Below are 22,262 nucleotides of genomic sequence, written 5' to 3' on the forward strand. Positions count from 1 at the left end.
TCACTAGGACAACTACAGTTAGGTTTGGCACATGCCTGTTGTCCCGGCAAATGGGAGATAGAGGCAGGAGAGAGTTCAAGGTTATCCTCAGCTACATAACAAGTTCATGATCAGCCAGCTGACCCTTGCCTCAAAAAAGCAAAGCAAACGGAAAAAAAAAAAACCCAAACTCTCACCAATGTACATAAGACACTACACTTCCCCATACCTGTAAGACTGGTAACTGAGCAAGGTCTCCTACGTTGCTCAGCATAAATCATAGTCAGATATCTACAGTGCTAGTGGGACATTAACTCTACATGCCAACTATTTCTTTCCAAAAGAAAAGCATGAATGGGGGAATTTACATCAGTTCAGCCAGTTAACTGGGGGGCTTCCTTTGAGTCTGCTCAAGACTTTGCAAAGCCAAGAAATAGGTCTCTAAGAAGTAACTCTCTGCAGATCCATTACCTTAATCATGGTAGAAATGGAATGCACCCACCTAAGATTCTTAATCATGCTCTCAGCCAGGTTGGCCATGGAGAGGCCAATGGCCCATGAGGTATATCCTTTGAGTTTAATCACCTCATAGGCACTGTGGGACAGAAGGATGAGAAAGGGTGAAGAAGGGCGTGGAAAGACAAGGAAAATAAAGGTTTTACCAGACACTTTTACAATAAATACCACCAAGACATGTTATGTAGTTAAGCAAGCCCTTTGCCAGTAAGGGCAAATGTAAGGTAAAAAGACTGACTCCCAAGGATCTAAGAATCTTGTACACGGATAGAGGATAGAGGGAATACTACATTGTCAAGACAACTGAACCATACCAACCAAACTGGAGAGTCCCAGAAATGAAATAGTAAAAAATACACACAGACATGGGAACTAATGAAGCAATGTGATGCAATGGAAGAGAGCACACTGTGACATTTCAGTGTTGTGAGAACTTCAGTTCTGTGTTGTTATGAGTGGTCTGTCACATGGGCTCTGTGGAAATTGAGAGCTATTCACTCACTGGTTCCTCAGAAATGGAATTCCACCCTGTATGGACCTCATCGCTACACGGACACAGAGGATTCAAAAAAGGCAGACATTTCAGCTGGGCATGGTGGTGCATGCCTTTAATCCCAGCACTTCAAGGCTACAAGATCTCTGAGGCCAGCCAGGTCTAGAGTTCCAGACCAGCCAGGCTCTATAGTGAAACCCTGTCTCAAAAGAAAGGGGAGGAAGAAATGTCTTCAGCACTTATCTTTCTGACCTCAAGAGACTGCTGTTATGTCATAGGTCTCCAATATTTTGTTTAACTTTTTATTATACAGAAACACTTGAAATGTGTAAGTATGCAATCACACATCTGTAAAAGTGTGGAATGTTGAGACTTCATATTTCCAGGTCCTTCTGGACGTTCCACAGTGTTTCTGCACTCTTCCTGAGAAGGGCTTCCTCCTCGGAGTTGAGGTTCACTTTCACAATGTCCATGATGCCGTTTCGTCCCAAGATACAAGGAACACTGAGAAAGATTTCTTCCTTGATCCCATATAAGCCCTAAAATACAAGGTCACATCATTGTTTGATTCCCTTGCCACTGTGCAGGAGAGCATCAGAATAAAAATGAGCAGTAGACTGTAGCACCAAGCAGAGCTGTGCAGAGGCCACTCCTGGAAGATGAAACAGGCAGGAAACTCTTCCGATCTACCTGCCCTGCACCCCCACCCCTCCAGGGCTGAGGTACCTTTGTGGATGGTAATGGAAGAGCTTTGGCTGTAAACATGTCAGGGTCTCTAGACTCTGACAGTGCCTCCCAAATTCCCATACATGCCCAGAGTCTCTCATATGCTCTGCAACTTTTCTAGGAGCACAGGTCCCTCACTCCTGTGTTCTCCCAATACTTCCTGCATCAAACTCTCCATCACCTGCCTCACTCTGAAGTTACTTTACACTCAACCTCACCAGTGACCAGGAATATGATAAATGCACATTTCTTCCAGGCATACCTTCACCAGTGTGGAAACGGGATGCACCTTCCTCAGATTCTTCAGCATTGATTCCGCCAGATTCATCACAGAGAGCCCAATAGCCCAAGAGGTGTAGCCCTTCAGTCGAAGGACCTCGTAGCCACTGCAGTGACGTGAGCAAGGAAATCAAAATCATGAGAGGTCAACTCAGAGACAACATTGTTGCTCACCTATCCCTTATGAAGCATCTCTGTCTATACCATGCTATTAACATTTTCTCAGAGTTCTTCTAGAAGTGTTCATGACTTACAGTTTTTTAAAATAGACTTAAGCCAGGCATGGTGGAGCACAGGTGAATATCTTGAGTTCCAGGCCAGCTTGGTCTACATACTGAGTTCTGGGCCAACCATATACATATACATACATATATGTGTGTGTGTGTATATCCATACATATATATGTATATATAAGCACACACATACACACACACACATACATATATAATAAGACCCTGTCTCAAAAAATGTCATTATTACTTGAAACAATTAAAAGTCAGGCATAGTGGCAAATGCCTTTAATTCAAGTACTCAGGAGGCAGAGACAGGCAGATCTGTAAGAGTTCTAGGTCAGCCTAGTCTACATAGAAAGACTCTGTCTCAAAACAAAACAAACAACAAAAAAAGAATCAGTTGATCTGTATCATGAAATCAAAATACTAGGACATAAGCACCACAAGATAGAATTAACTTTTATTTTATTTTTTATCTTTTTTTTATTTTTCAAGGTAGGGCTTCTTTGTATAGCCTTGGTTATCCTGGAACTAGCTCTGTAGACTAGGCTGGCCTTGAACTCAGAGATCCACCTGACTCCCGAGTGCAAGGATTAAGGCATGTGCCACCACCACCAGCTCAAAATTTATTTATTTTTTGAGATTTTTATTTTTTGCAGTGTTCTGGCAGCATGTATGCCTACATGCCATAAGAGGGCACCAGATCTTGGGGATGAAGAGATGGTTCAGAGGTTAAGAACACTGGCGGCTCTTCCAGAGGTCCTGAGTTCAAGTCCCAGCAACCACATGGTAGCTCACAACCATCTATAATGAAATCTGGTTCCCTCTTCTGGCTTGCAGGCATATATGCAAGCAGAACACTGTATCCATAATAAATAAATAAATCGTTTTAAAAAAGGGGGGCACCAGATCTCATCAAAGATGGTTGTAAGCCATCATGTGGTTGCTGGGAATTGAAGTCATCTCTCCAGTCCTCAAAATTTATTCTTAATACTGATGATTAGGGCATTAAAAATCACAGAACTACTGTCACCTTTCCACCACTTGTTTGTGGATCTGTTTCCACCCTTCCTTGTCTGAGTCCGTTCCTAATGCTGGGTTCAGTGACTTCAGAGGTATGCCAGCAACATTCACACCACTCCATAAGGGCACTAAGAAAAACAAAACAAAAAACCAAGTCTCCATGTGAGCTCCTCTTGCCAAAGCTGAGTCAGTGGCTTGAGTTCAGTGCTGGGCTGATTTGTTGGGGGCGGGGAGGGGATTCTATTCTGTTTGGATTTGGTTCTTTTGAGAAAGGCCCCAGCTATCTTCAAATTCCTGTCTTCCTGCCTTTTGCCCTGAGTGCTGGATGACAAGCATATGCTCCCACACTGGGCTGGTGTTGACAGACAGGCTTTGCTCTTTGTTTTTAAGAAAGGGTATCATATAACTCTGGCTAGCCTCAAGCTCAATGTATAGCCAAAGGTGGCCTCCAACTCCTGATCCTCCTGCCTCCACTCCCAACCTCCAGATTATTAGATATTAGGCATATATCACCACCCCCGGCTTTGGTTGGTTGAGAGTGTTGAACTTGCTGTGTACCCTAGGATGTCTGTGAACTCCTGATCCTTCTGTCCCAGCCTCCTAAATGCTGCCATTACAAAGTATTCACCAGCACACCTAGGAGTATTTTTTGTTTGGATTTTAATGTTAAGATGCAATCTCACATCATATTAAAAACAAGGCGTTAGGGTTTTTCTTGGTTTTTTTAAGATCTATTTTATTGTTTTTGTTTGTATGTTGTGATTTTTACTGAGGTGTACCTGTGTGTCTGTATGTGGGTTTGTGCAAATGGCAGCAGAGCCCAGAAGTGAGGGTTGGATCCCCTGAGGCTGGAGTTACAGGTAGCAATGAGCATCTACTCTTTTACTGCTGAGCCATCTCTCCAGGCCCCAAAATAAGTTTTAAAGGAACAGAAAGAGAAATTATAGGAAATATCATTAGAAAACACATGATTGAATTATTTATAGCTGTATGGCACAGGAAACAGTTTAAAGCAATATGCAAAATGCAGAATCTACAAAGAAAAAGGATTGCTAAGAAACATGCTATCAGTTAGAGGAGAGGGAGTTGCATATTATACCACACTTCCCCACAGCAACAGAGCTGAGGAGTAATACACAGCCACATAGACTCATATAAACTCTTTCCAAGGATATGAAATCAAAACACCTCTGTATAAACAAGAGAGCAGAGATGGAATCCCCAGGCAAGGTGGCTCTGTGGACTACCCAGGATTGGTAGAGCTCAATGAGAGACCCTGACTTGAAAGCAGACCCTGCAATCTTCACACCCTGCTCCCATTCCTATCTGCCTGAGACCCCAGCCACTTCCTGAGGCTTGGAAACCAACCCTCAGCTCTATTCTGGGCTAGAGAGAGAGCTCTCATTGGACAAAGGGCTATCATTGGACCAAGAGTAACCTCAGCAGAGAGGGAATCTGCCAGCTCTCATTAGACCAAGAGTGGGTTTCTGAAAAGTAGACTCTCCTACCTCTCATTGGACCAAGAGAGGCCTCCTGAAACATAGAATCAGTCAGCTCTGACTGGACCAAGAGTCCTGAGAAGACCAAGAAAGCATTTGTGACAGAATTAACTAGCTTGGGTTGACCCAAGAGCAGCTCCTTGAGACACAGAATCTGCCTGCTCCAATTAGACCAAGAGCTAAGATTGGACCCAGAAGGGCCCCCTGAGACACAAACACAACAAGCACAGATTGGACAAACAGCAACTCACTCAGACACAGGCACCTCTTATACCCATTAGAGGAGGAGATGGGCAGACATCAAGGCAACATAAAGAGCAATACAGCATCACCAGAACCTAGCCCTCCTCCAACAGCAAGACCTGAACATCACAAGACAGAATAAGCAGAAGTAAGCAGTCTTAAGAATAGCATCATAATGATGCTAGAGGCCTTTCAAGAAAAAAATGAAAAATAAAATTGAGGAAAAAATAAACAAAAAAGTGGAAGAAATCAATAAAGAAATTGAGAAAAAGTGAAACAAAAAAATTGGAAGAAATAGGGGAAAAGACAAATAAATATTGGAAGAAAGCAATAAATCCTTTAAAGAAAACCATGAAAAAGCACTTAAACAGGTGAGGGAAAGAGTTCAAGACCTGAAAAGGGAAATAGAAACAGTGAAGAAGACACAAACAGAGGGGATGCTGGAAATAGAAAATCTGAGTAAACGAACAGGAAACACAGACGCAAGCATAACCAAGAGAATACAAGAGATGGAAGATAGGATCTCTGGTGTAGAGGATATAATAGAGGAAATGGATTTATCAGTCAAAGAAAATACCAAAGTCAAAAAAGTCATAATACAAAATGTCCAAGAACTCTGGGACAACATGAAAAGACTAAACCTAAGCATAAGAGGGATAGAGGAAGGAGAAGAATACCAAATCAAAGGCACAGAAAATATATTTAACAAGATCATAGAAGAAAACTTTCCCAATTTATAGAATGAAATACCTATGAAGACACAAAAAGCCTATAGAACACCAAACACACTGGACCCCCCAACAAACTCCCCTCTCCACATAATAATTAAACAACTAAACATACAGAATAATGAAAGAATATTAAGAGCAGCAAAGGAAAAAGTCCAAGTGACTTATAAAGGCAAACCCATCAGAATAGCACCAGATTTCTCAATGGAGACTTTGAAAGCCAGATGGACCTGGACAGATATAATGCAAACACTGAGAGACCATGGATGCCAGCCTAGATTAATATACCCAGCAAAACTTTCAATCATCATAGACAGAAGGAACAAGATATTCCAAGACAAAACCAGATTTAAATAATACCTATCCACAAATCCAGCCCTACAGAAAGCACTAGAAGGAAAATTCCAACCTAAGAAAGTCAGATACACCCTCGAAAACACAGGCAATAGATAAAGCCACAGCAGTAAACCCCAAAGAAGTGAAGTACACACACACTACCACCAAAAGGTAACAGGAACTAACAATCACTGCTTATTAATATCCCTTAATATCAATGGACTTAATTCACCTATAAAAAGACACAGGCTAACAGAATGGATACAAAAGCAGGACCCAACTTTCTGCTGTAGACAAGAAACACACCTCAAATCAAAGATAGACACTCCCTAAGAATAAAAGGCTGGTAAAAGTCTTTCCAATCAAATGGTCTTAAGTGGCAAGCTGGTGTAGCCATCCTAATATCCAGCAAAATAAACTTCAAACTAAAATCGATCAAAAGAGATCAAGAAGTATATTACATACTCATCACAGGACCACCAAGATGAAGTTTCAATTCTGAACATTTATGCCCCAAACACAAGGGCACCCACATATGTAAAAGAAACATTACAAAAGCTTAAATCACATATAAAACCCCACAAGTTAATAGTGGGAGACTTCAACACCCCACTCTCACCACTAGACAGATGTGCAAAATCGAAACTTAACAGATAAATAAGGGACTTAACTGATGTTATGACTCAAATGGACTTAATAGATACTTACAGAACATTCTATCCTAACAAAAAAGAATATACCTTCTTCTCAGCACCCCATGGAACCTTCTCTAAAATCGATCACATACTCAGCCACAAAGCAAATCTCAACAAATACAAAAAAAATTGGAATAACCTCCTGTGTTCTATCAGACCACCAGGTATAAAGTTAGATTTCAACAACAACAAAAATTACAGAAAGCCTACAATCTCATGGAAACTTAATAATGTTCAACTGAATCACCAATGGGTCAAGAAAGAAATAAAGAAAGAAATTACAGACTTCCCTAGCCGGGTGGTGGTGGCGCATGCCTTTATTCCCAGCACTCGGGAGGCAGAGGCAGGTGGATCTCTGTGAGTGGAGGCCAGCCCGGTCTCCAAAGCGAGTTCCAGGAAAGGCACAAAGCTGCACAGAGAAACCCTGTCTCGGAAAAACCAAAAATAAAAAATAAAATAAAAAAATAAAAAAAAAAAAAGAAAGAAAGAAATTACAGACTTCCTAGAGATCAATGAAAATGAATATACCATATACCAAAACTTATGGGGCCCTAGGAAAGCAGTGCTAAGAGGAAAATTCATAGAACTAAATGCCCACATAAAGAAGTTAGAGAAGGGATGGAGAGATGGCTCAGCGGTTAAGAGCATCGGCTGCTCTTCCAGAGGTCCTGAGTTCAATTCCCAGCAACCACATGGTGGCTCACAACCATCTGTAATGAGATCTGGCATCCTCTTCTGGCCTGTAGGTATACATGCAGACAGAAAATTGTATACATAATAATAAATCTTAAAAAGAAAAAAAAAAGAACTTGGAAAATTTCACATTAGTGACTTAACAGCACACCTGAAAGCCCTAAAACAAGAAGAAGCAAAGTCACCCAGGAGGAATAGGCGCCAGAAAATTATCAAATTGAGAGATGAAATCAATAAAATAGAAACAAAGAGAACAATACAAAGAATCAATGAAACAAAGAGTTGGTTCTTTGAGAAAATCAACAAGATAGACAAACCCTTATCCAAACTAACCAAAAGGCAGAGAGAGAGAGAGAGAGAGAGAGAGAGAGAGAGAGAGAGAGAGAATCCAAATTAGCAAAATCAGAAATGAAAAGGGAGACATAACAACTAACATTGAGGAAATCCAGAGAATCACCAGGTCATACTTCAAAAACCTGTACTCCACAAAACTGGAAAATCTAAAACAAATGGATAATTTTCTGGATAGGTACCACATACCTAAGTTAAATCAAGACTAGATAAACTATTTACATAGACCAACAACCTCTAAGGAAACAGAAACAGTCATTCAAAGTCTCTCAACCAAAAAAAGCCCAGGACCAGATGGTTTCGGCACAGAATTCTACCAGATCTTCAAAGAAGAGATAAAATCAATTCTCTTTAAATTGTTCCACACAATAGAAACAGAAGGAACATTACCAAACTCCTTCTATGAGGCTACAATTACCCTGCTTCCCGGGCTGGAGAGATGGCTCAGAGGTTAAGAGCACTGAATGCTCTTCGAGAGGTCCTGAGTTCAATTCCCAGCACCCACATGGTGCTCACAAACATCTGTAATGAGATCTGGCACCCTCTTCTGTATACATAATAAGTAAATAAATCTTAAAATAAAACAACAAACAATTACTCTGATTCCCAAGCCAAACAAAGATGCAACAAAGAAAGAGAATTACAGACCAATCTCCCTCATGAACACTGATGCAAAAATACTCAACAAAATATTGGCAAACAGACTCCAAGAACACATCAAAACAATTATTCACCATGATCAAGTAGGTTTCATCCCAGGGATGCAAGGGTGGTTCAACATAGAAAAGTCTGTTAATGTAATACACCATATAAACAAACAGAAAGAAAACCACATGATCATCTCACTAGATGCTGAAAAGGCATTTGACAAAATCCAACATCCCTTAGTGATAAAGGTCTTAGAGAGATCAGAAATACAGGGAACATACCTAAACATAATAAAGGCAATTTATAGCAAGCCAACAGCCAACATCAAATTAAATGGAGAGAAATTCAAAGTGATTCCACTAAAATCAGGAACAAGACAAGGCTGTACACTCTCCTCATATTTATTCAATATAGTACTTCAAGTTATAGCCAGAGCAATAAGACAACATAAGGAGATCAAGGGGATACAAATTGGAAAAGAAGAAGTCAAACTTTAACTATTTGCAGATGGTATGATAGTATACATAAGTGACCCCAAAAATTCATACAGCTTATAAACACCTTCAGCAATGAAGCAGGATACAAGATTAACTCAAAAAAATCAGTAGCCCTCCTATATACAAATGACAAATGGGCTGAGAAAGAAATTAGAGAAACATCACCCTTTACAATAGCCACAAATGATATAAAATACCTTGGGGAAACTCTAACCAAACAAGCAAAGGACCTATATGACAAGAACTTTAAGTCCCTGAAGAAAGAAATTGAGGAAGATGTCAGAAAATGGAAAGATCTCCCATGCTCACGGATAATTAGGATTAACATCGTAAAAATGGCATTCTTACCAAAAGCAATCTACAGAGTCAATGCAATCCCCATCAAAATCCCAACACAATTCTTCAGAGACCTGGAAAGAACAATATTCAATTTCATATGGAAAAACAAAAAACCCAGGATAGCCAAAAGAATCCTGTACAATAAACCAACCTCTGGAGGCATCATGATCCCTGACCTCAAGCTCTACTATAGAGCTATAATAATAAAAGAAAAACAGCTTGATACTGGCATAAAAACAGACATGTGGACCAATGGAACCGAACTGAAGAACCTGACATTAATTTCACACACCTATGAACATATGATTTTTGACAAAGAAGCCAAAACTATACAATGGAAAAAAGAAAGCATCTTCAACAAATGGTGCTGGAATAACTGGACGTCAACATGTAAAAGATTACAAAGAGATCCATATCTGTCACCATGCACAAAACTTAAGTCCACGTGGATCAAAGACCTCAACGTAAAACCAGTTACTATGAACCTGATAGAAGAGCAGGTAGGAAGTAGTCTTGAACGCATTGACACAGGAGATCACTTCCTAAATATAACACCAGTAGCACAGACACTGAGAGAAATAATTAATAAATGGGACCTCTTGAAACTGAGAAGCTTTTGTAGGGCAAAGGACACAGTCAATAAAACAAAAAGACAGCCTACAGAATGGAAAAAGATCTTCACCAACCCCACATCTGACAGAGGGCTGATATCCAGAACATATAAAGAACTCAAGAAATTAGACATCAAAATACCCAACAGTCCAATTAAAAAAAGTGGGCTATAGAGCTAAATAGAGAATTCTCAACAGAAGAAGCTGAAATGGCTGAAAGACATTTAAGGAATTGCTCAACATCCTTAGTCATCAGGGAAGTACAAATCAAAATGACTCTGAGATACCATCTTACACACATCAGAATGACTAAGATCAAAAACCCTGAAGACAGCTTATGTTGGAGAGGATGTGGAGCAAGGGGAACACTCCTCCACTATTGGTGGGAATGCAAACTTGTACAGCCACTTGGAAATCAATATGGCGCTTTCTTAGAAATTTGGGAATCAACCTCCCTCAAGACCCAGCTATAGCACTCTTGGGCATATACCCAAGGAATGCTCAATCATACCACAAGGACACATGCTCGACTATGTTCATAGCAGCATTATTGGTAATAGCCAGAACCTGGAAACAACCTAGATGCCCTTCAACTGAAGAATGGATAAATAAAATGTGATACATATACATAACGGAGTACTACTCAGTAGAGAAAAAACAATGACATCATGAGGTTTGCAGTGAAATGGATGGACCTAGAAAAATCCTGACTGAGGTAACCCAGACTCAGAAAGACAAACACGGCATGTACTCACTCATAAGTGGATACTAGATGTAAAGCAAAGAATAACCAGACTGCAACTCACAACTCCAGGGAGGCAACCTAGTAAAGAGGACCCTAAGAAAGAAACAAAGATTGCCTAACAACAGAAAAATGGATGTGATTTACATGAGCAACCTGGGGGTGAGGGGGTGGGTAATGGAGGGCAAGGGTTAGTGGAAAGAGAGCTTAGGGGAGTGACAGGTCCCAGCTGGATCAGGAACACAGTGGGAGAACAAAGAAGGAGATACCATGATAAATGAAGACCCCATGGGAATAGGAAGAAGGCAGAGTGCTAGAGAGATCCCCAGAAATCTGCAAAGATACCTCCACTATAGACTACTGGCAATGGTTGAGAGAGTGCCTGAGCTGACCTGCTCTGGTGATCAGATGGCCCAACACGCTGGCTGTCATGAGAGAACTCTCATCCAGTCAGTGACTGATAGAAGTGAATGCAGAGATCCATGGCCGAGCCCCAGGTGGAGCTCCGGGAGTGCAATCGGCGAGAGAGGAGGGATTGTATGAGTGAGAAATATTTATACCATGATTGGAAAAAGCACAGGGGCAAATAGCCAAATGAGTGGAAACACATGAACTGTGAACCAATGGCTGAGGAGGCCCCATGGAACTGGACCAGGCCCTCTGGATAAATGAGGCAGCTGATTAGCTTGAACTGTTTGGGAGGTCCCCAGGCAGTGGAGCCAGGAACTGTCCTTGGTGCATGGGCTAGATTTTTGGAGCCTGAGGTCTATGCTGGGACATTTTGCTCAGCCTTGGTGTAGGGAGGAGGGAATTGGACCGCCTCAACTGAGTCTTACCAGGCTGGACTGACTCCCCAGAAGAGACCTTGCCTTGGAGGAGGTGGATTGGGGGTAGGGGTGGGGATGGGAGGAGGGAGAATGGGAGAATCCGTGATTGATATGTGAAATTAAGTTAATTATAAAATAAAAATATTAAAAAAAGAGAGAGACTGACTCAAAATAAAGTGAAAAAATAATGGGAAAGACACCTGACATCAACTTTGAGTCTACACACATGCATGCACACCAACACACACACACACACACACACAAAAAAAAAAAAAAAACACACATCAAATAGATGAATGGGATTGTATCAAGAAATAACAGAGTGGAGTGTAGTATAGAGCAGAAGAAAACATCTGTAAGTTACAGAATGATGAGAGGTCAAGTTTCAGAGAAGATGAGGAACTCAGACACGTCAGTAACCAGAACAAATAGATGCACCTGTCTAAAGTGTTTAGGAATTTGAACGTGTACTTCTGTGAGGAGGAAAATGGAATGTGCTTCACAACACTCAACATGGAAGTTTAAAACAAAACCATGAGAGCTGGCCTATAATCCCAGCACATGGGAGATTGAGGCAGGAGGATCACCTCAGCCTCCAACATCAGAGTCATGCTTAACATGGTAAGGAAAACAGCCTCTGTGTCACCAAAGCATGTGATGTTGCCGATCTTCAGTGGGGAGCAGTTACACAGCCTGAGCTAGAAAGAATCCTTTGCTCAAAAAACAAAAACAAAGAAAGCTAAAGGCAGAACAACAAACTCACAGTGAACTCGTCTCTCCCTAATCAGAGTGGCTGCTGTCAAAAAGACAAAAGGTACCAAAGGCTGCAAGGCTGTGGAGAAAGAGGACACTCGTGTCCTGGTGATGGCAATGTCAGTTGGCACATCCTTGTGTGGGAAACAACATGGAGATGCCTCAAAAACTAAAACTAGAATTAACCATGTGAGCCAGCATCCCATTACTGGGCAGGTCACACAACCGAAGAAATTGAGGTCAGTATATTGAGGACAACAGCTGCCCACCTCTGTTTACTACAGTCTTCCATGCACCCTCCAAGACTTATAGTCAGCCAAAATTCCATCAAAAGACAGACGGAAATAATAGTGTGTGCATGTGTGTGATGCAATACTGCTCAGCCTCAAAAGGATCCAATCTTGTCATTTGTGATGACCTGAGTAAAACAGGAAATTATGTGCAGCAATATAAGCCAGACACAGAAAGTCAACTGTGGAGTGATGTCATTTAAATATGAAATCTAAAAATGCAGACATGAGAAGGTGGGAGAAAGGGCGCCCAGGGACAGCCAGCGTGTTCAGCCATCTGATCACCAGAGCAGGGCAGCTCAGGCACTGAGCAGAAGAGAGGCGAGTGCTGGTGCTCGGTTGCAGGGTAAGCAGACTGTAGTTGGTGATTATGTGCTCTTGTGCTGGGCACGGAGTTTAGCTGACAGAGTGCTTGGGAAACAGAGGCAGGAGGAGCAGACTTCAACGCCATCCTTAGCTACTGAGCAAGGTTCAGGACAGCCTGACATCCAGCAGACCTGTCCTTTAAAAAGGGCAAGTATGGTCTCAGTCTGGAGAAAAGGCTCAGTGGTTAGGAACAGATTCTGCTCTTTCCAGCACCCACATCAGGCAGCTTACCACCCCCTGTAACCCCAGTTCCGGGGAGATACAGCACCTCTGGCCTCTGCAGGCACCTCCACTCAGGTGCACATACCCACACACAGACATGCATACATATACATAATTTAAAATAATAAAAAACATTTAAAAGATTGTCTAGATATCAAACTAGATAGCTTTTAATGTTCTCATCACAGAGAAGTGATAAATTGATGAGTTGACCATGAGGCTGATAGCACTGATTGATCACTAGGTTACATATGTATGCATCAATCATCTACCTGTTCTCTCCATAGATGCATAATTATGCATCAACAAATGTTTTCCACTGTTTCAGACAGGGTGTTGTTTTGTAGCCCAGCCTGACCTAGAACTAGCAATCCTCCTGATTCTACCTCTGAAGTTCTGGGATTCCAGGTAGACACTACCATGACTCACTCAATTAAAATAGTCTGAAAAACATACAAATAGAAAAAACATACACCAAAGAAAATAATAACAAAATGAAAATTATACAGAGAATGGGTTCTGAAGAGAAGCATTACTGAACACTGGAAGGGCACTTACAATGACTGGGTCACACTCACCACTAGAGTCACCGTGTTCTCCGAGAACCCAGCCATGGCAACTTGTAGGGTGGACACTCAACTTCTCTCCAATCAGGTAACGGAAACGGGCAGAGTCTAGGTTACAGCCACTTCCAATCACACGACTTGGAGGGAGGCCACTTATTTTCCATACCACATAAGTCAAAATATCCACTAGGAAGAACAATTTCAAACATGGTTTGAGAAAGATCCATAGCAATTTCTCTTTACAGTTGCTTTTATAAAAAGATAAATTGGAGTCAAACACAGATTCATCAGAGTTCAAAGTACAGTAAATCTTAAAGTAGGCATAGTAGGGCTTTTTATGTGAAATCATTCACTAGTAGAATCTTAAAGCATCTTCTGAGATACTCTATGGGCTTTCCAGCAAATCTAATAATGGGTCAGTTTCCACCTCTTTAGTCCCTGGATTTCTTCTTTCCATTAGCTCATCCTCACCTGAGCTATCAACATGTTCCCTGGAATAATGCGTGGACACAGCCGGAGGAGTATGCAGGTATGTGAGCAATACAGAAAGCTTATGCCAGCTTGGCTTTGATGTTGAAGCTCTATCTGGCTAGACTAATCTTCAAAAATAAGACACTGGGGAATAAGACACTGGAGTTAAACATTTGAAAGGCTGACAAGAGCAGGGTTGGTAAGAACACAGGGAACACAGAGTGCTGGTGACATTGTCAAAGGCACAGTGCTGTGGGATGTCTTTCTGTATGCTGTGAATATGTGTTGCAATGATTGGTTAATAAAGAAGCTACTCTGGCCTATGGCGAGTCAGGTTATAGCCAGGCAGGAAATCCAATAGAGAGACAGGAAGAAGAAAGGCAGAAGAGATGCCAGCCTGCCACCCAAGGAGCAACATACCAACAGATCAGTAATTCCACGGCCACGTGGCAATACATAGATTAATAGAAATGGGTTAATATAAGAGGAAAGAGCTAGCTAGCAAGAAGCCTGCCATAGGCCATAGAGTTTGTAATTAATATTAAGCCTCTGAGTGATTATTTTATAAGTGGCTGTGGGACTGTGGGTGAGAGAGATTTGTCCTGACCACTGGCTGGGTGAGACACAGGAAATCTTTCAACTACAGCATATGACTTTGAAAGCAGGTTCTAACAGAGCCAAACACTTCAGAGTATGTTACACTCTTGGGCCTCCCTGCCCCCTTCACTTACTCCAAAGAAAGGAAGAAGTATGACCACACAAATGCTTGCACATGAATGTTTGCATTATTTTTATAAACCTATGAACGGGCCAGGCGGTGGTGCTGCATGTCTTTTTTCCCAGCACTCTAGAGGCAGAGGCAGGTGGATCTCTGTGAGTATGAGGCAAGCCTGGTCTACAGAGTGAGTTCCAGGACAGGCTCCAAAGCTACACAGAGAAACCCTGTCTCAAAAAACAAAAAACAACAAACAAAAATCAACATGAGCTGCAGAGATGCCTTAGTGTTTAAGAGCACTTGCTGCTCTTGTAGAGGACCCAGTTTGGTTCCAAGCACCCACATGATGGCTCACAACTGTCTGGAACTTAAGTTCAATTCTCAGTAACCACATGGCAGCTCACAACCATCTATAATAGAATCTGATTTTTAAAAATATATGTACATAAAATGGGTAGGTAAGGGTCGGGGATGTAGAGATGATAGGCCAAAGAACATAATGGTCAGGAGTCTAGCCAAAATGGCAAGCTCCAGGTTCAGTGAGAGATGCTGGAGAGCAGTGGAGGAAGACACCAACCTCTTGCCTCCACATGGGCTACAGGTGCACACATCTGCTCGTCACACCACACACACCTGAAAACATCAACAGAAGACTCCAGCAATGCTCAGACACAAATCCTGACACATCCCAGACACAGATGAATCCAAAATAACTGTGCTGTAAAAGGGGCTAGTGTAAAAATGTTTGCACTCTCTGCTGGGTTTTGTTTTGTTTTGTTTCTGAAGTCCCAGAAAATGAGACAAGCAGGAGGATGAAGGATGAAGCACAAATGAGCCCATGGCCCTGCAGCAGTGATAGAGATGATCCGGATCTTACTGTGATGGCATCATAATGGCATCTATCAAAACTTATGGCGCCAGCAGCAGTGGCCAAAGCCTTTAACCCAGCATTTGGGAGGCAGCACAGGTGGATCTCTTTGAGTTGGAAGCCAGCCTGGTCTACAGAGTGAGATCCAGGACAGGCACCAAAACTACACAGAAAAACCCTGTCTCGAAAAAAACAAACAAACAAACAAACAAAAAACTGACGGCATGACAAGACTTGGAGTGAACGAAGCTTATTACCCACAAATGCAACCTTAGTGAAGTTTAGAATGGAATTATATGGGCCAATTATCATTCAGGAAGGGGATGGGGTCCTCACCTGGGTTTGAGACGATCAGTATTTTACAGTGAGGACTGTTTTGGACTATGCCAGGAATGATGGATTTCATGATAACTACATTACGCTGGACCAGGTCAAGGCGAGTTTCTCCCACTACCTGCCTTGCACCAGCTGTGATGATAACCAAATTGGAGTTGGCAGTTACACTGTAATCTAAGAAGGAAACAGAGGGCAGTATTTGGATCAGGACTGACAACCACTGTGCCTTACTCTGTAAACGTCCATCCCACACGGTTGAGACTAACCTCCACATCCTGGTTTTGGAAACAGACAGACTCCCCACACTGGAGCGTCTTGCATAAGCCAAACAAGACTTGTAGCCACTTGCCAGCTTTCATAAAGCCCCCTCCTCATCTGCTATTCCCTTTAACTCTCGTCCCAGGAAGGCTGGGGCAAGGAAGTCATCAGCGCTCTGGCTTCTGGCTTTGCTTTCTTCTGTTGCTGGGATTTGAACCAATGGCCATGCCACCGCTGAACTACATCTCCAGTGCCCTGACTTTCTAGCAATACCCAAATGAATTAGACATTTGCAACTTGCCAGGAGGTGGTGGAACACGCCTTTCATCCCAGAACTTGGGAGGCAGAAGCAGGTGGATCTCTGTGAGTTCAAGGCCAGCCTGGTCTACAAAGTGAGTTCCAGACAGTCAGAGCTCTTACACAGAGAAACCCTGTCTCCAATAACAAATAAACAAACAAAAGTTTAGGACTCTGAGAATTTCTTTGTCTGTTTTAGGATTCTAAAGGCAATAACAGATTTACCTCTAATTATTATAAGGAACCATATTCAGTATTACAAATATGTCTGATCTTAACCCACACAAGTAAATAATCTACCGATATTTACTAAGTGTAATTATCTGTCTGGAAACTATTTCACTTACTATATCCAACCCTAATAAAACAGCTTTGCTCATCATTACTAAACATTATTAGACACTTTTCCAATTAGCAGTTCCTCTAAGCATGCAAACATTTAAGACATATCATTCATATCCTCATTTATTTGTGTGTGTATGTGCGTGTGCCATGGCATGGAATTCATGTGGAGGTCACAGAGGCACCTGGAGGAGTTAGGACTCTCATTCTTCCACATGGGTCTCTGAAATTGAACTCAGGTCATCAGGCTCGGTAGTAAGGACCTTTACCACACTTCTAAAACAAACAGAACCACCTCAACAAAAACAGCGTCTCCGGGCTGGACAGATGGCTCAGCAGTTAAAAGCACTTACTGATCTTCTAAAGGACCCAAGTTCAGTTCCCAGCACCCACATATGGCAGCTTCCAACTTCCTCTAACTTCAGATCCAGATGATCCAATGCCTTTGGCCTCCACAGGTACCTGCACTCATATGCACATAACTACATGTAGATATATATACAGACACAACATCTTAAAAATAGGTAGGGCATGGTGGTGCACACCTTTAGTCCCAGCACTTGGAAGGCAGTGGCAGGCAGATTTCTATGAGTTTGAAGCCAGCCTGGTCTACCTAATGAGTTCCAGAACTGACAGGACTATGTAGAGAGTCCCTAAAAAAAGCAAATAATAGTAATGAGAGAGAGAGAGAGACAGAGACAGAGACAGAGAAATAGATAGACAGACAGATAGATCAGCAAATTAATAAGGATAGTTACATGCTTTGGGTCAATATGAAATGCTTATGGTGCCTCTTTAGGACACTTTTAAATTAAATAACTACCTTCAGTGCCAGTCATTTTAAGATTTATTCATTTACTATTTTATGTGTTTGAGTGTTCTATCTGCACCACATGAGTGTATGTTGATGCACCACATGTGTGCAGTGCCTCAGAGTCTGGAAGAGGACATCAGATTTTAGTTCTGGGGTAACAGATGGTTGTCAGTCACCATGAGGGTGCTGGGAATCAAACCCAGGTCCTCTAAAAGAGCAGTAAGTGATCTTAACCACTGAGCCATCTTTCCAGCCCCCAAGGAGTTTTTTATTATTCTGCCTTCCAAATTTCCCCTTTCGTAATTTAATGGTCTTTAAACAAAAATGATAATCAGGTTTGCCAAGTGTGGTGTTGCATGCCTTTAATCCCAGCACTCAGGAAGCAGAGGCAGATGATCTCTGTGAGTCTGAGGTCAGCCTGGTCTACATAGTAAGTCCAAGACAGCCAGAGTTCTATAGGGAGACTCTGTCTCAAAACAGAAACAGCCAGATGGTTGTGGTGCAAACTTTTAATCCCAGCACTTGGGAGGCAGAGGCAGATGGATCTCTGTGAGTTCAAGGCCAGCTTGGTCTACAGATGGAGTTCCAGGACAGGCTCCAAAGCTACACAGAGAAACACCCTATATAGAAAAAAAAAAGCAGCAACAATAACAAAAAAAATCCCACAATCATCTAATTAATGAATTCATTCATTCATTAAGCCTTTACTCTGGGCTTGGTGGCATACACCTTTAATTTAGTACTCAGTCAGCAGAAGCTGGCAGATTTGTGTAAGTTCCAAGCTAGCCACAACCATATGGTAAGATTCTATCTCAAAATAAATAAACCAAGCAGAAATGAGCCTTTAAATTGTTATATCATAATGTCAGGGATATATATGCATGTATACATATATGTATGTTGGTATTTTTTGAGACAGGGTTTTTATATGTAGCCTTGGCTGTCCTGGAACTTGCTCTGTAGACCAGACTATCTTCAAACCCAGAGATCTGCCTACCTTTGCCTCCTGAATAGAAGATATACACCACCACTGCCTAGCTCCCTGATATTTTAATTATATACTTACTGAAGTCAATTTGGTAAAATTGATTCCCTTTTCTAGTTTTTGAGATAGGGTTTCATATAGCCCAAGCTGGCCTCAAACTCAGTATGTAGCTCAGGCTGTCCTAAACTCCTGATCCTCCTCCCAGCTCCACCTCCCAAATGTCGGGATTACAAGGTATCCCAACCACTACACGTGACAAATTGAGTCCTTCTTACAAAGCTCTGAAAGTAATATTATAAAACTAAAAACACCTTTTCCATAGGTGATTTTTGGAGTGTTGAAGAAAAGACTGCCATGTAGAAGATCCAGTGCCTCTCCCTTCAGTTTGTCTGCATCAGCATCAATAAGGGCAAGTTCGTCAGCCAAATCCTGAAACACATAAAAGTTATCAATGCCATGGTCCAAACTTTTAGGAGACCAAGAAGGGTTCCAGGGCAGAGAGAGGAATAGAATATAGAAGAAGTATCAATTGCTTTACCTTTACAAAACTGTAAGAACTTTATAGAATTGTGTCTTTAGATCTTTTTTTAGAGATATTTCTTTTTTTGAGATTATATTTCATTATTTTCACTTATTAGTATGTGTGTATCTGCATGGTGTATATGTGTAACATGTGTGTAGTACTCCAAGACCAGAAGAGGGAGCCAGATCCTCTGGAGCTGGAGCTACAGGTAGCTGTGAGCTACTTGATATAGGTGCTGTAAGAGTAGCAAGCACTCTAAACTACTGAACCATCTCTCCATCCACCTAGAACTGAGTCTTTAAATAACACCTTAAACACAATGAAAAGTGAAGGAATTCTGTCCAAGGGGTTTTCACTGTGTTTAACATCAAGCTAGGTTTCAAGCTGCTAATGTTGCTTTTACTGTGCATCCTTATGGCCAGAGAGAAGCCACCTACGATGTCTTTCATTATCACTCACCTCACTTTTATACTGGCCCCAGTATCAACCCTCCTCTTTGGTAATAAAAATCCTCATTGGACTGGGAACTCACCAGCTGTGCTTACTTGATTTCCTGCACAAAAAAACTTTAACTACTTACCTTCAGTAAGATACTAATAGCACAGGCCATGCCAACATTTCCAACGCCGACCACAGTGATCTTACACCGGGAGGTTTTATCTTCTTCAATTAGGTTCTGAATAAGCTGCTCCTTGACAGTGGACATGCTGAGCCTAAGGAGTAGAAGAAAATTTCAGTGGTCACAAACCCCTACAGCCAAGACATTGAACAACCATTTTTTTGGTGACGAGTGAAGTGAAGCAGGGTTTCACATTGTATCTAGGGCTGGCGAAGGAGTCACTATGTAGTCTAGGTTGGCCAGAACTCATGGCAATCCTCCTGCGTTGGTCACTTACAGGCCTGTGCCACAATACCTGGCCTCGGAGCTACCTCTTGAGTTTGCATTTCGCAGCAGCTAGAGGAGGAGGGAAGCCAGAGAGTTCCCTGACTAGAGTATGGAAGCAAAGTGCAACCTTGTCCAGCAGAGGACTGTGGAGACAGGCTCCTCCCTTCCTGCTGGCTCCTCCTTCCCAGCAGGCTCCTCCCTTCCCCCCTGTCGCCACAGTCACATAAATGCTTTCCTTCCCAGGTGGATGAAGGCTCTCAGGAAGCAATAACAAACCCTACAGCTGACACCACGCACAGGTGTGACAACAGGACCACGGTTGGGCTCAGGAACCAATGCTGTAACAAAGGAGGAACGCGCCATACTCTACGTCACATTCAAGCTCCGCCCTCTTCAAGTCTCCAGTGTCTGAGGGGCTCCAGAGGTTTCCAAGGCCCCTAGTGGGAGGTCTGCCTAACCCAGGGACAACAGGGAAGATGGCAGCTGGCTTGGGAAGCGCCTCCTTGAAGTCTCTGACATGAACTACGCCACCTTTCTTTGGCGAGGAAATGCAGAACTTTGAGTTTGAAGTGCATGCCCCTGGCCTTTGCCCTTACATGTGTTCGTAAGCATTTAAATAACTACATGTGTTTGTAAGCATTTAAATAACTACTGGTCTGGGGAGAAAGCCCAGTCCATCAAGCTCGTGCTATGTAAGCCTGAGGACTTGAGTTGGATCCCCAGAACACACCTTTAAAGCTGCGTGGTTCTACTCGCAGTGATCCCAGTGCTGGGAGGCAGAGACAGAGGCTCCTGCAGCTTCCTAGGCAGCCTGGTAAGCTCTAATTAACGAGTGTCCTTGTCTCAAAGAACAGGGTGGATGACACCTGAGAGGGGAGCAAAACCTGATGTTATCCTCTGGCCTCCATGTGCACTAGCATGTACAACACACACACACACACACACACACACACACACACACACACACACACACACACACACGAAACTCCATTTCCAGGGGAATTAGAAGCTTCTGGCCTCAAGGGCACTTGCATTCACATACCCAAATGCCCCCAGCGCTTGTACACACACGCATGCACGCATGCCCACTTACACACACACACACACACACACACACACACACACACACACACACCACACTCTGTGTTCGTCAGGGTTCTCTAAAGCAGTGGTTCTCAACCTGTGGGTCTCTGCCCTTTTAGGGTCATATATCAGATATGACCTTGTTTTTTTAGACAAGGTTTCTCAATGTAGTCTTGGCTGTTTTGGAACTTGCTCCATAGACCAGGCTGATCTCAAACTCACAGAGATCCACCTGCTTCTGCCTCCTGAGTGCTGGAAATAAAGGAGTGCACCACCACTGCACTCCTGCCTGCAATGAAATAATTTTATGATTGGGGGTCACCACAACATAAGGAACTGTATTAAAGAGTCGTAGCATTAGCAAGGTTGAGAACCACTGCTTTAAAGGAATAGAACTCCCAGAATATATACATACAAACATATATATATATATATATATATATATATATGTATATGTATATATTAAAAGAGGATTGTTAAACTGGCTTGCAGGCCGTGGTCTGGGTAGTCCAACAATGGCTGTTTCACACTGGAGAGGCTGAGAATCCAGTAGCTTCTCAGTCCACAAGGTTGGATGGCTTAGCAGTTCAAAACTATTACTGAGGGCCTGGAGGACTCCTGACCAGCTGCTCATCCAGTCTACATTGGCATCCTGAAGAAGCTGATTCTAATATGGATGACAGAATGCCACAGCAACAGAAAAGATGAAGTTGCCAGTGAGACTGAGGGCAAGCAGGCAAAAAGCAGTTTCCTTCTTCCAGGTTCTTCCATATGGGCTGCTACCAGAAGGTGCCACCTTGATTTAGGATGAATCTCCCTGCTTCAAGCAATCTTATTGAAAGCCACTGGTAGCAAATGGAGTTCATGGAGTATACAGCAGTGACAACTAGAGTTCAGAAGGTCAACCAATCAGAACTAAGGGGTCTGTTAGAGGAAACCATACAACAAGGCGTTGTGAAACTACTGCCTTTTGAATGAACTGGCTGTCCTTTGTTGTAAACTTCTTGTGCAATAACAACTATGATTGTC

General features: G+C 42.4%; 1 protein-coding gene across 2 annotated transcripts; it reads right to left on the reverse strand.

The window, feature by feature from the left end:
- Positions 1-1,287: 1,287 nt before the first annotated feature.
- Positions 1,288-20,487, reverse strand: LOC114685648 (L-lactate dehydrogenase C chain-like). 2 transcript variants are annotated; one of them, XM_028860279.2, is made up of 8 exons: positions 20,386-20,487; positions 19,845-19,977; positions 19,053-19,170; positions 16,046-16,219; positions 13,668-13,841; positions 3,260-3,377; positions 1,977-2,100; positions 1,288-1,527 (listed from the first exon to the last, which is right to left on the reverse strand). In XM_028860279.2, exons 2-8 carry the CDS (start codon positions 19,968-19,970, stop codon positions 1,363-1,365), a joined length of 999 nt encoding a protein of 332 aa, XP_028716112.1. In that variant the 5' UTR covers positions 19,971-19,977; positions 20,386-20,487; the 3' UTR covers positions 1,288-1,362. The 2 variants fall into 2 exon arrangements, with proteins under 2 accessions (XP_028716112.1, XP_037054974.1); XM_037199079.1 differs by having other exon boundaries at positions 20,278-20,444.
- Between the last annotated feature and the right edge of the window lie 1,775 nt (positions 20,488-22,262).

The sequence above is a fragment of the Peromyscus leucopus genome, chromosome 1, assembly GCF_004664715.2.
Source record: "Peromyscus leucopus breed LL Stock chromosome 1, UCI_PerLeu_2.1, whole genome shotgun sequence".
NCBI lineage: Eukaryota > Metazoa > Chordata > Mammalia > Rodentia > Cricetidae > Peromyscus > Peromyscus leucopus.